Source organism: Eurytemora carolleeae, unplaced genomic scaffold (genome assembly GCF_000591075.1).
Source record: "Eurytemora carolleeae unplaced genomic scaffold, Eaff_2.0 scaffold749, whole genome shotgun sequence".
Lineage (NCBI taxonomy): Eukaryota > Metazoa > Arthropoda > Copepoda > Calanoida > Temoridae > Eurytemora > Eurytemora carolleeae.
This window is the reverse complement of record NW_019396636.1, coordinates 158047-172545: the sequence shown is the minus strand read 5'-3', so window position 1 is coordinate 172545 and position 14499 is coordinate 158047. Positions and strand designations below refer to the sequence as shown.

Here is a 14499-nt window from a genome sequence, read left to right as displayed (position 1 = left end):
CAATATCTGAAAGGGATTGTATGCTCAATATCTGAAAGGGATTGTATGCCCAATATCTGAAAGGGATTGTATGCCCAATATTTGAAAGGGATTGTATGCTCAATATATGAAAGGGATTGTATGCTCAATATATGAAAGGGATTGTATGCCGAATATCTGAAAGGGATTGTATGCCGAAAATCTGAAAGGGATTATATGCTCAATATCTTTTCAAGGAATGTTGTGTCAAATAATTGCTTTCATTTCCAGAAGTTATTTTAAATGGTCTAATTAATTGCTAACTATTATAATTAGAAATTTGATATTTTGGGTTCTAAAATACAATGTGTCCCAATAAACATTAGAGTTAACTGACGACTTTTAACTGGTCTATGCTTAGCCACCATAGTCGTACAGTACAGTACTGTACTGTACTGCCCCCCTTTACGTTCATTTGAGATTAACAATATAAAAATATTTAAATCTTATATTTATGTACATTTTCGTCAGCTTTTCAGGTATACCCAAGGAATACCACATAAAACGTATAACCACGCACTTATTGACCTTCATTCAGAATTGAAAATCTAATAAGACATTCATTTCGTCCCTTTATTTCCATTTTTATTTGTACTCCCTCTTTAAGAAGCTTTATTTCGAAAATTTTTTAAAATGAACTTAAATGTATCATGAAATATGCATAGTTTAACTGCATCAGTCAGCATTGCATTTAACTAGATGAATTGGATGCAAATTTTGACAAAATAATTGACTGAAAATGTACCCTAATTAAGTGTTTTGAAGAATGTATTCAGGGGTCCTAGTAGGCCAAAAAATAGTTTATATTTGGTAAACCATCAAACTACTCAATTGAATGCAGAAACCAAAAATCAAGCTTCAAATCAACATATTTTTGGGTCGTCTTTTCAGTCTCATCCTTTGTGGATAATCCTGTATATATTCTTTGAGATATGCTATAAATGTGAATTGCCCGAAAACAAAAATTATAAAGTCCCAAAAATAAAAAGTGGCAACGTGGTAGAGGTAAAATGAAACATAAATGACCCCAATTTTCATTTTTGGACAGTTAACATCTGGAGGCTGGGGTATGGACCCCCACGAAAAAATATTAATCTCTTGATATAAATAAGGTTTTCTCATTTTATATTTAGATAAATAATACAACTGAAGTCCCATACCTTCAGTCCTCTAAACTCGGTGACTCTGTTTTTTTTTTGAGAATCTCCCTAAAGTGTTTAGTGTTATTATACAGGCCAAGGCGCAACTATCTATTTGTGATGGGAGGGGATTTTGTCGAACCAATTCTATTTGTGTAATAACACGTTTGATTTGTTACATCTAGGTTATCTCTGACGGTGGTAAGCCGAAACTGGAGGTGGAGTACAAGGGGGAGAAAAAGAGCTTCTTCCCCGAGGAGGTGTCCTCCATGGTGCTGGTCAAGATGAAGGAAACGGCGGAGGCGTATCTCGGCGGAACTGTCAACAACGCCGTTATCACTGTCCCAGCCTACTTTAACGACTCACAGAGACAAGCAACTAAGGTACAATTCGTAATACATCACAGTGATCCAAACTGTGCACACACAAATCTGTCAGTATTTTGCTTATTACTTCTTTTAAACTCAGGCTAGAAACGAGCTTGTTGTAGTTCTAAAATGAACATGTATAGGGCTACAAAAACGTATAAATCAAAGCAAAATGTCAAGACGTTGCACACTTGAATTTCAACCCAATCTTCTAAGATGATGCACAATTTGTATGCCGGCCTGTAATTCTGTGATATTATAAAATAAAAAACCTAAACGTAAGAAAATTTGTCACTAGCTACCAATTTTACATATTTTTACATTTACTTCAAGCTAAATTCTACATTTCTTATTCTAAAACTTGTTTATCGTCCAAAAATACAGATTTAAAAATAAGTTTCATTAAATTATTTTGTTACAAATCATAGATAAATTATTTTCAAGGGTTAAATATAAGGTAATACTTACCTACAGGCTACAGCTGCAACTAATTAATCGCCACGAGTCTAATTATCTAACCCAAGTACATCTGTTCAACATGATGTCGCAAACCTTTGAGATGTCAAACTATCCATTTTGTTAGTTTAAATAGTCAAAGTTGAAATTAAATATTAAAGGTTTACAATTTAGGACGCCGGAGTGATTTCTGGATTGAATGTACTCAGAATCATCAACGAACCTACTGCAGCTGCTATAGCCTACGGACTAGATAAGAAGGTTACCGGAGAAAAGCATGTTCTTATCTACGACCTTGGAGGAGGAACCTTTGATGTTTCCATCCTAACCATCGAGGACGGTATCTTCGAGGTTAAATCCACCAGTGGAGATACGCATCTAGGTGGAGAGGATTTTGATAACAGGATGGTTAATCATTTTACAACTGAATTCAAGAGAAAGCATAAGAAGGATATTAGTGATAATAAGCGAGCTATCAGACGTCTACGCACAGCATGTGAACGAGCTAAGAGAACTCTGTCCGCCTCTTCTCAAGCTAATATTGAGATTGATTCTCTCTTTGAAGGAATTGATTTCTATACTAGCATTACTAGAGCTAGGTTTGAAGAACTCAATGCAGATCTGTTCAGAGGTACAATGGATCCTGTAGAGAAATCTCTGAGAGATGCAAAGATGGATAAATCTGATATCCATGAGATAGTGCTTGTTGGGGGTTCTACCAGAATACCTAAGATTCAGAAGCTTTTGCAAGATTTCTTCAGTGGGAAAGAGTTGAACAAATCAATCAACCCTGATGAAGCAGTGGCATATGGAGCTGCTGTTCAAGCTGCTATTCTCTCCGGAGATAAGTCGGAAGAAGTACAAGACCTGCTTCTTCTTGACGTCTCTCCTCTTTCTCTGGGTATAGAAACTGCTGGAGGTGTTATGACCTCCTTGATCAAGAGAAACACCACCATCCCAACCAAACAAACTCAAACCTTCACAACCTACAGTGATAATCAACCTGGAGTGCTTATACAAGTATATGAGGGGGAACGAGCAATGACTAAGGACAACAATCTGCTGGGGAAGTTTGAGTTGACCGGTATTCCTCCAGCTCCCCGGGGAGTTCCACAGATTGAGGTCACATTTGACATTGATGCCAACGGAATCCTCAATGTCTCTGCCATGGATAAATCTACAGGAAAAGAGAATAAGATCACAATCACTAATGACAAAGGAAGACTGTCTAAGGAGGATATTGAAAAGATGGTGAATGATGCTGAGGCCTACAAAGCTGAAGACGATAAGCAAAGAGAGAGGATTGGAGCAAAGAATAATCTAGAAAGCTACTGCTTCAATATGAAATCAACCCTAGAGGAGGATAAGGTGAAGGATAAAATCCCTGCCTCGGATTGCAAGCTGATTAATGACAAGTGTGATGACACTATCAAGTGGTTGGATGCTAACCAGACAGCTGAGAAGGATGAGTTTGAAGATAAACAGAAGGAGCTGGAGCAAATCTTTAATCCTATTATTCAGAAACTGTATGGAGGAGCAGGGGGAGCAGGAGGAGCTGGAGCTGCAGGAGCAGGAGGAGCTACTGGAGCAGGAGGGGCTGGACCAACCATCGAGGAGGTTGATTAAATCATATTGATTAATCTACTGCGGCTGGCGTTTTTATCAATAAAATAATGACGACTTTCTATTGCAGTACTTTTTCCAACAAACTTAAAAATAAAGTCTTCATAGCTTTATATTGATAAAAATACCAATTACTGTAGGTTTGTAAAAACTAATTTATATAGTTGAAATAAACCTATTTTCAAAAAATTATGTGGAATTTGAAAGGTTAAAAAAACTTTTTGTTGACAATATAACAATTTACAATTTATTCTGTTGTGTTCTAACTTTAAAGTTTTTAAAGATGAAAGAATATTAATCTTTAATTTAAAAAATGCAATGAAGAATTCATGCTCTTTTTCTTTCTAAAACTTTTCGGAAAATTATGCAGGATATCTCCCCAGGTGCAAAAAGTCCACTGTAAAATCTTCAAGGTCCTGAAAGTTGTGAGAAAGTTTCTGGATAAAATATAATCAAGTTAAAACGTATCTTATAACTAATCTTGTGAAAGGATATTTGAGCAAGCTATTATCCCTAGCAACTAGTTTTAATAGGGTTATACAGGGGTAATAGGACGAGGGGGGGTGATGGGAGGATCATAGGGCTGGGCACGTTTTTTATTTTAGAAATCTTGAGTTCCACGCTCGTTCCTATTCAAATTGTCCCGTTCCAAACATTTTTGTTCTTTTTTATTATCGAAAATCCATGTATTTTACCATTCGTTAATGTTTTAATCCATCGATGGTTGAGCGTGATAATTAACCGTTAACAATGCACGATTTCGATCGTTAACATATTACGTTCGTTAACGAGATAAAATCGTTTATTTCATACAAACCCGTTCAACGGTTCCTCGTGCATTGATTAATGGTTGTTCCAGTTTCTACGTTCTGCGTTCAATAGTTTATTCGAACTATGTTGTCATTAACATGGAATTCTGTTAGTTTATTGAAGGTTCCCCACTAACAGCACCCAGCTCTAGGAAATGAATAGGGACTAGGAAGAACGGAAATTGAGAAAATGGAAAGGAGAAAAGAGAAGATTAGAGTGGAAAGAAAAAGAAAAGAAGTAATTTATGGAAAAAGAGGACCCAGAAGGAGAAAAAAATCCAGTATAAGTATGTATAATCTACTTCGAAATCCAAAGATTAGATTTGCTGAAAAATTAACTTGTGAACGCCTTGGTTCTTCATAAATTAAGGTAATAGTAATTTAAGTCGACTCTGTTTATATAAAATAGATATGTACTTCGGCGTCATCATTATACAATACCTTTATCTCTTCAATAACTTAGAAGATGATTTGTTGTTGCTTTAGGTTTAAATGTATCATTTACTCTCAGACAAATTAGAATCAATGGAACCCAACGGTTTATCATTGAATCCCGAGGGGGTTTTAATTTCCATTGATTCTAGTTTGTTTGAGAGTAAATGGCATTCCTTTGTAAAAAATAACAAAATATTTTTATTATTTATTATTATTTTTTAAAAGTGGCGGGATTAAACGAAAATTGTTGCATACCAAAAAACCAGCTTTTTATAAGGGAATGACGATTTTGCAGATTCAGACACACTAATTCAATCTTAAGATAATTACATACAAAGTTTTAAGAATATATTTTGAAAATATTATAAATCTTTAAAAAGTTTATTTGGAGTGTTTTGGGGGTTTTCTTTACATGATACCGCTAAAGAAGGATCAAAAGGATTTAAGGACCTTTGGATAAAACCTGAAATAATATCAGGGAGGAAAACTTCCATGGCTTTTGTATTTTTTCATGTTTATTTTTCATGTATTTTTCATATTTTATATTTTGTCATTTTCAGCAAGATTTTGGAAAGATTTAATAAAACAACATTTATAACTATTGCTTGTACAGTGTACTGCATTTAACATATAGACTTTTTTTTAAGTGGCAAAGTCTTTTTCATTTTATAAATGGTTACTCACAAAGTATGAGACTTCAGAGACGTCTATACGGAATCTATGCTGTCATTTTTTATATACAAGATTCTCTACAACTGTAATTTTGTTTCTTTCTTTGTCAAATAATTACCTAAACCACTAAAACCTACGTTCAAGGCAGAAAGCTTAATTTAGCCTTCGGATCTTAATACTTTAAAATTTTAAGTCGTCTTTACAGTCTCATTCTTTGTGGGTAACCTTGTATGTATATAAGATTGAACTTTACAAACAAAGGCCGTTGAGGCAAACAATTAAATAGATTTAAAAAAACACATACTAACTATTTATAACACTGTTATTTTGGTTCGCAGTGTGTAAAGTTTTTGGACACAAGCTTGAAAAATATTCTTAAAGGGGTTGTCTGGCTAAACGTGGTAGTTTAGCTGAGGATGTAGTAGTGTAGAGACATTTTTTTTAGAAATCATTACGGGGTAAAACAAAAACAATTTGTTTTGTTCTTATTCACTCAGTGCACTGAGACACAAAAGTTACAATTCGTGAAGACGAAGGGAAGATGTTGGAAGATGAATATTGAAGATGAATGGACTTTGAAGATGAATGAAGGTGGATGGAATTAGAAGATTAATTTTGACGATGGATGAAGTTTGAAGATGAATCTTGAAGAAGAATGAAGTTGGAAGATGAATATTTAAGATGGATGGAGTTGGAAGATGAATGTTGAAGACGTATGGAGTTGGAAGATGCATATTGAAGATGGATGGAGTTGGACGATGAATATTGAAGGTGGATGGAGTTTGAAGGTGGATGGAGTTTGAAGATGAATGAAGGTGGATGGAATTAGAAGATTAATTTTGACGATGGATGAAGTTTGAAGATGAATCTTGAAGAAGAATGAAGTTAGAATATGAATATGGAAGATGGATGGAGTTGGAAGATGAATACTGAATATAGATGGAGTTGGAAGATAAATATTGAAGATAGATAGGGTTGGAAAATGAATATTGGTGATGATTGGAGATGGAAGATGAAGATTGAAGGTGGATGGAGTTGGAAGATGAATATACGTTAATATAGTTTGAAGATGAATTTTGACGATGAATGGAGTTTGAAGAAGAATATTGAAGACGAATGGAGTTGAAAGATGAATATTTAAGATGGATGGAGTTTGAAGGTGAATATTGAAGACGAATCGAGTTGAAAGATGAATATTGAAGATGGATGGAGTTGGAAGAAGAATATTAAAGGTGGATGGAGTAGGAAGATGGATGAATGGAGTTGGAAGATGAATATTATTTCAGTCGTCTAGGGATCTAAAATTTATAAAATTTTAATGAAAAAAAAAACAAAATTAAATATTGAATTGAAATTACTGCTCAAGAATTAATTTGGTCAGGAAAATTGTATGTGTATCTCATTGATAAATAAATCATCTCAAGGTGAATATTTTGGCTGTGTTTTCAGTTAATTCTGTGATTGACATAGTTGATTCAGTAATTGACATACTTGATTCAGTAATTGACATACTTGATTCAGTGATTGACATTAATTCAGTGATTGGCATACTTGATTTAGTGATTGACTCACTTGATTCAGTGATTGGCAAACTTGATTTAGTGATTGACATACTTGATTCAGTGATTGGAATACGGATTCAGTGATTGATTTACTGATACAGTGATTGAGATACATTATTTAAATTATTGATTGGCAGACTGGATTTAGTGAGTGACAAACCTGTTTCAATAAGTGACATACCTGATTCAATGATTGACATACTGGATTCTGTGAAAGACATACTTAATTCAGTAATTGACTGATCATGAATTAGTTAGTGGTGACATACTTGATAAGTGAAGGGCAGACTTTGTTAAAGGATTGTCAGTACTGATTCAGATAGTGACATAGTTTATTTAACAATTGAATGAGAAACTTGATTCAGTTAATGAGTGATCATCTACCTGACAGAAGTGAGTGATCTTGAAGTAGGTGTGAGTGGAAGGGATTGAGTTGTGTCGAGAATAGGTTTATACTTCGTTGGAACAGGTCCAAGAGGAGCAATAGGTCCCCAAGGTCTTTGGGGACCTCGAGATCGAGGAGGTTCTTGACCTCCTTGATATCCATCAGATCCATGCGCTCCATCAGGACCTTGTGGTTCATCAGGTTCATCAAGTCCATGAGGTCTGTGAATAATTGATGAAAACTCAGATCTGTTCATCTCAAACCATAAATGAAAGTTAAAGACTGCATTACAATTCTTTCAATCGTCATTTCAATTGTCTTCAAACTAAAATCCACGTTACAGAGGTTGTTTAAGAACTTCACATTTTTGAAATCAGAAATGCAACATAGTCTATTAGATATTTACTTTAATTTACATGGTTACCCACACAGGATAAGACTCCAAAGACGACTGTACGTATTTTAAAGTCCTTTTTCAACAAGGTTCCCTGCCAGCCAAAACTTTCTGCTCTAGCGTCTTCTTAGTCGTTAAACATTGAAATACTAAATTCAAGGCAGAAATCCTAAATCCAGATCCTAATTTATTTTATTTTATAGTTTCCTTAATTTTGGGGAGTTAGAGATCACAAACAGATTGTCAGGACCCTGTCATCCGTGCTCTTCCTCCTATTTATATTCAGGGTGTCCCAAAAAACGCTCTTTTAGACATTTTACTAGTCACCATGGTTCTATTTTTTAAATATTTGAAATTGTTGATCATGATCTCAATTAAAGGTATGTAGCACAAAAATGAAAGTAGTAAGAACAGTTTGAAATTTGACATTTTGGCTTGTTGAGTTTATGAATTTGAAAAGAACTTGAATATGGAGTTTCATTAAGGCCTGAAATTTTAAAAAGTTAAGAGTTAAAAAATACTCAGTTATTATTAAAGAATGGCAAAACCTTTATAGTTTACAATGCAGGGAAGAATAACTATTTATAACCCTACTGGTTGAAGGGAGGCGAGGTATAAAGTATTTGAGCCAAAAACTTTTCTTTTTTGAGAAGGTTCAAGAACTCTCGAGAAAAAGAAATGTTTTTGGCCCCCTTCAACTAGTACGGTTTTAGATAATTTCATGCCCTGGAAAAAAAGAAATATGAATTCAAATGTTAACACTATCAAAATGAATAAATACAGAAAAATGGCACGTCAATTATATGTGTGAGCTGAACAAAAGGAAAAGTTACTCGAAGCGGGATGTACTTAAGCAAAGGATAGGTAACTCGAAGAATGACAAATCCAAAGGCAATTAGGTTAGGGAAACACTCTCTTCTACCAGACACACATAGATGAGAACTTCTTGAAAATGTTTATTCAGTAACGAAGTTTCCTACAAAATACAAATTGTTATTGGCGTACATGCATGTAAATAATAATTGTTAATAAATGGGTATTGTTGTGAATCGAACAATTGGTTTGGAAACATGTACCATTGAGAATTGAACAAAGACTTAAAAGGTATAGGAATTCTAGGTTTTGTAGGTTTAGCAGGTTTAGGAAACTCTAGGTTTAGCAGGTTTAGCATTCATATTTTATTACTGTTGCGTATCGATAAATAAAGGGTTTAGAAAGGCACTGTTGTATACCAATAATAATTGTTAATAAAATGTAACTATTTGATTGACGAACAAATGTGAATAATAATTGTTAATAAATGTAACTATTTTATTACAACTAATTAAATGTTTATTGAAACTGATAAATAGGAATTTTAAAGGAAAGGTTCTGTTGTGAATCGACCAAGAAATATTTTAAGGTACCGATGGGAATTAATAAATGAAATATTTTAAATGGGTACTATTGTGAATCAAACATGGACTTACGATCTAGAAAACTGTGGTACGGCGAAAAGTTGTTTGTACTGAAGTCTAAAGCAATTTAATTCTTCTGAAATGAATTTATATGTAAATGATTCACTGAAAATTGTGTTTAAATAGGTTCTTTTTAATGCACTTTAAGTTTTACTAGATCCATGAGGTTATTTATGTAAAATCCTTGGCAAGGTTTGGTTTGGCGGATGGCCGGAGTACGGAGTATTCAACGGAGATACAATCTGTCGGAGACGACCTTTGAAACAGGGTTACATTAGGGATATGGTTCACAATATGACATCTAATATAAAGTTTAAACTTTTAAAAAGTACATATTAAAGAAAATCCCAAATATTAATGCTGGAAGATGATCATTCAAAAGAATGCGGGAACTTCATAGCAAAAATGCGAAAATATTGAAAGGTGTGCTCCGCTGGGGTGATATTTTACATTTAAACCATAGATAAAGATAGATTGCGCATAAGACGACATTTTTCATCTTGAAAGATATAAATGTACAGAGATTTTTTAAAGATATTCCTATTATATAGATTACCTAGGTCGGTTGTGAACATTGGCTGTTCTTATGTCATTGAGTACTTGTGGTGTACATGAGTTCTGTAGAAAGAAATTTAGGTTAGTTTGGTCCTTCTCATGCATATCCTTCTTCAGTTCTCGTCAAGATGATAGTGAAATATTGTTGTTCAAATAGTTCCATTCCCGGAGTTATTTTACACTCTATTATGAAATCCATTAAAACACCAAACCACTCCGCTTATCATTGAAGTACACTTTGACCCCTAGAAGTATGAGTTCGCGGACTGTACAATTCTTGGTGATTTTGCATACATAAGCTATCTATGTTTATTTATTTATCTATGATTTAAACCCATAAGAAAATAGTGAAAATTTTACCCCAGCTCAGCTGGGAATATGTGGGTTTTAGGATATGTTCACCATAGATTAAGAAGAGGCCAACCAAGGCATAAATTTTCTTGCTGAGTTTCACAGTCAATCATAATTTTAGCTATCATTACATCAATATTCTTAATCATTTTTGTGTTATTGTTAACCCATATTATAAACTATTGAAATAAAATGTTAATGCAATGATGAATTTTTCTTTTACTTATAACAATGACAATATGAATTTTTAACCAAGCCAAAAGTGAAATTTCAAACTGTTTTTAATTTTTTAATTTTTGTGCTACATGCCTCTATAAATGTCAAACATTTTAAAAATTTGACTATGCTGAGTGCTGCAATGTCTAAAAGTGCGAATTCTTTGGGACACCCTGTAGGTTTTCAGTATTTATTTACTTACTAAGTGGATATAAGCATCAGAGACAATGAATTTAATAAAGTTATTTTTTTAGAGCACAAAATCAAAGATGTTTTCCTTAAAAAAGATTTAATTGTGAATCGCACATGTATATTCGCTTTAAATTTAGAGTCACTTGAAATTTAAGGTAAAGGACCCTTCAGTCAACTGGTATAACAATTGATAATATGTTTTAATTTCCCTCTTCCTTTCTTTTAAACCTGATATTTCATCATTGTACTTGCTTGAACTCTGGTTACATAAACTGCAGTAGACTCGGCCGCCTGGAAAATAATATTTGATGAAAACAAAAACAAAAAATAATGAAAGGGTGTTAAAACAACTCTCACACTATTTTCAGTTCCATACTCAAGAGACAAAGAGGATTCGATAATTTTTTTACCACATTATAGTCCTAACATCCTACAGATATTGTGATATTAATGATCAGGTAAAAATTAAGCTTCTGAGAGTAAAAATGTGTGAAGTTTTTTATTAAAGCACCCTTTATATTATAAAAAATGTTGAATAAACACATTTTATGAATTGTAGATCTTCAAGTCGTCTTTCTTCCGTCAGGTAAATCATAAATTAACAACAATACAAATAGAATACTAGCTGTCGTCTTTTCAAGATTTTGGGGGGTTTTCGTTCACAATAACTCTAAGACAAAGGCCCAAAGAAGCATACGCGTAACTCCTTTGGGCTTCTGCCTCAGAATTATTGTGAACAAAAAGCCCCTAAATCTTGAAAAGACGACATCTAGTGTTTAACATGTATTGTTAATGATCTATATGCTGTAACATAATGCCATATCAATTATACTGATTTGAAAGCTAATAATCAGAGAGAAAGTGAACACTATAAGTCACAAAAACTATAATTTTCTTATTCATCTTTGTAATCAATTATGTTGTTACCTCTTGAAATTTCCAACTTTAATAGTTGATTCGTAGTTTGAAATATCAAAGGTTCACAACATCAGGTTGCAAAGTTAAGGGTTAGAAAAATATAAAATGTTGCGAATATTTTCAGTTCCTTCAATCCGGGTTGCATTTACATCCATGGTGAATTGTTTACCATGTTTGCTTCCTGATTGAGTTCTATATCCTGAGGTATATCTGGAGAAGGAAGACAAGGATCCAACCCAAACCTTCCCAGTAGTTTGTTCAACCTGGAGATTAGGCTCCATAATACAGACAAGATCCATTCCTTAACAAACATACAGTGATAACCAGAAAACAATGGAATAGAAAGACGACATTATAGCAATATGTAAATGTATCTGATGTTGTTACAAAGCAGATAGTTTTACTAGACATTTATTAAATCATTGATTTAAAGAAATAGGTCTGTTTATAGTGCGCACAATTAATGTGTCTTGTGCCCATTGGACTTTTAAAATCATAACTTGATTCTGAAAGTCGTCTTCCTATGTTAGAGTTTTCTGGTTCTCACTGTAGAGTATTTATAAACTATAAACAATAAAAGAAAACTTAAAACTTCATCAATGCATAATTCATAATTGCGACATATATTTTGCCCCTTCCATAGATAGTGTTATTTCTCTATACGAATTACGGATTAATCAAAAATCAAAAATTAAAAATGTTCTGCAGTGCAAGAACCAGAAAATTGTGGGTTGAATGTCGTCTTTGGATTGTTGCAACTGATCTCTACAGATGTTCAGGGTGCTTTCCAGACATATACAGTGGTAGGCGATTATTTTGATACAATGAAGACGACTTTTTATTTTCGTTTTGTTTTCGAACTACAAGTTTACGGGTAGTCAAAGCGAAGTTTTTATTTATTGACAGCTTCTCTTGACTTAACTATGTCTATATGATCCATACTGTTTAGCAGCTTGAATAATATAAATCAAAATTGAAATTTAAAGTCGTATTTATTTTATTGATATAATCACCTACCACTATACCTCAGTTGCAAATCCAGCGACATTTCATAGAAGACGAATATAATTACATTGTTTCCTGGTTCTCCTTGTAGGAAAAAGAGACACATGAAAAATAAACCTACATGGGTGTCCCACGAAACATGACAGTTGGTAAATAGCTTAACATGTCTTCCTCCCTCCATAATTTGTTAAGTCGTTGGATATCAAACAGAATAATAAAAATATTATATGGCAATTACAATAAAGTAAAATTTATTTCAAAGTAAAATATATTTGAGTAAAAGATTTTTTAAAACAAAATAAAATGCAGGACGTCTTTGATATCTAATCCATGGTAGAAGACGTTTAAAACTATTTTCCAACATGTCATCATTCGTGGGACACCCTGTATCTGAAATTACCTTCGTTCCATCTACCATGGTATTAAACTGCAGCATAATTTTATCAATTTCTGTCTAGTAAATTTTTAATTAAATGTTTATAACATCTTACTTAATTAAATGCACGATGTATTTATATTACCTGAACCTAAACTACTTCTACTAAATTAAATAAAATCACTAGAATTTTGAACCTATTGTCAACTTTGCAAGTTTGCAACGCAGGTTTAAAAGTTTGAAAAAAGAATTTCAAATTTCTTTTAATGTGATTGACAACTCTTTATAATTAAAGTGGAACAAAGAGGATTGAGACAGACATCGTATAGTCACGTTAGAGCATTAACGAAATATTAAATTTTTATAAATCGAAAGAAATACTTGCAATAGAATTTAAGTTTTTGAGTGCAATGTCCTGAAAAATATTCACCTTTTTTACGCAAATTTTCAGATAATCTTGGTGCAGAATGGGCGCCAGGACAAACTCCGGAAAGACAAACTCCTGACGAGACAAACTCCTGACGAGACAAACTCCTGAAAATAAAAACTTCTGAAATACAAACTCCAAAATATCAAATTAAAAAAAATGTTTCACAATTTATATTTAATCTAGCCGCAGCGCTCGGCCCAGAAAGTGTCAACACTTAACCTAACCCATGGCCGCAGCGCTCGGCCCTCTAGCCTGTCCTAGCCGCAGCGCTCGGCCCAGAAACCTAACCTAACCCTAAATAATAAAAAATAAATTATAATAAATTTGCTGGTTATTCTGATCATTGTAATACTTTGCTGCTTGAAACATATTCAAATTACTAAAGATTGAGAATTTTTTCTAGGATATTTGCAGATTTTTTCTCCTAAAGTTTATGAATTTTATCATATTTCATTCAGAGAAAAATTTCATAATCTCAGGAGTTTGTTTTTCAGGAGTTTGTACTTTCAGGAGTTTGTCTCGTCAGGAGTTTGTCTTTCCGGAGTTTGTCCTGGCACCGTAGAATGCCGCAAATAATTCCAAGTTTATAGAACTTTAATCTTTTTTTTGTTAATTTTAGCGTAAACCGTGATTTTTTTTCGGGTGGTTCCATGGGCCGGGAAAAATTATAGGCAAAGGTATGCCAAATATGTTGCTATTCATTTGTATCACAAAGGTTAGCCATTACGGAGGCAGAAGAGATATAAGTTTCCCCAAAATAAAGTTTGACATCATTCTCACGGCTTTGAAGATTTCAACATGATTACAATACTTTAGTCTATCCATATTTTATGCCCTAACGTCGCCTAATTTTCAAAAGATAGATTTATCTTCAAGATTTAAAAACTTAAAAACACATAATAAGCGAAGGACGAGGATTTTGAGGTGGCTCGGACGAGAAAATGAGGAGAATGTGGCTCGGACGAGAAATTTTTGTGGCTGGCCTTCCTCCCCTCTTTGGGTAGAACCTCTTAATCGTCAAAAAATCAGTTTTATGGAGAAACAAAACCTAAACTCAATTTTGCAGAAAAAAGAATCTTAATATTTTTGGTCAGACAAAGGTTTACAGCCTACAGGATAACATTGTGAGTCGTGTTTG

The 14499-nt window shown here is 33.5% G+C and overlaps 2 protein-coding genes and 1 long non-coding RNA gene across 3 annotated transcripts; 1 reads left to right on the top strand and 2 right to left on the bottom strand.

The window, feature by feature from the left end:
• Positions 1-1342: 1342 nt before the first annotated feature.
• LOC111706680 (heat shock 70 kDa protein cognate 4) lies at positions 1343-3740 on the top strand (the record flags this gene model as incomplete). The annotated part of the gene is given in 2 exon segments (XM_023479591.1): positions 1343-1540; positions 2156-3740. Coding segments are annotated over 2 exon segments (1650 nt in total), but the record flags the coding sequence as incomplete, so codon positions are not given.
• Positions 3741-5488: 1748 nt separating this feature from the next.
• Positions 5489-8048, bottom strand: LOC111706673 (pre-mRNA 3' end processing protein WDR33). Its single transcript, XM_023479582.1, has 2 exons — positions 7467-8048; positions 5489-6818 (listed from the first exon to the last, which is right to left on the bottom strand). The coding sequence occupies exons 1-2, from the start codon at positions 7721-7723 to the stop codon at positions 6803-6805; spliced, it is 273 nt and encodes a 90-aa protein (XP_023335350.1). The 5' UTR covers positions 7724-8048; the 3' UTR covers positions 5489-6802.
• A 619-nt stretch (positions 8049-8667) lies between these two features.
• LOC111706675 (uncharacterized) lies at positions 8668-9370 on the bottom strand. The gene is made up of 2 exons (XR_002766287.1): positions 9331-9370; positions 8668-8837 (listed from the first exon to the last, which is right to left on the bottom strand). It is a non-coding gene; the product is annotated as an uncharacterized LOC111706675 (long non-coding RNA).
• Positions 9371-14499: the final 5129 nt, after the last annotated feature.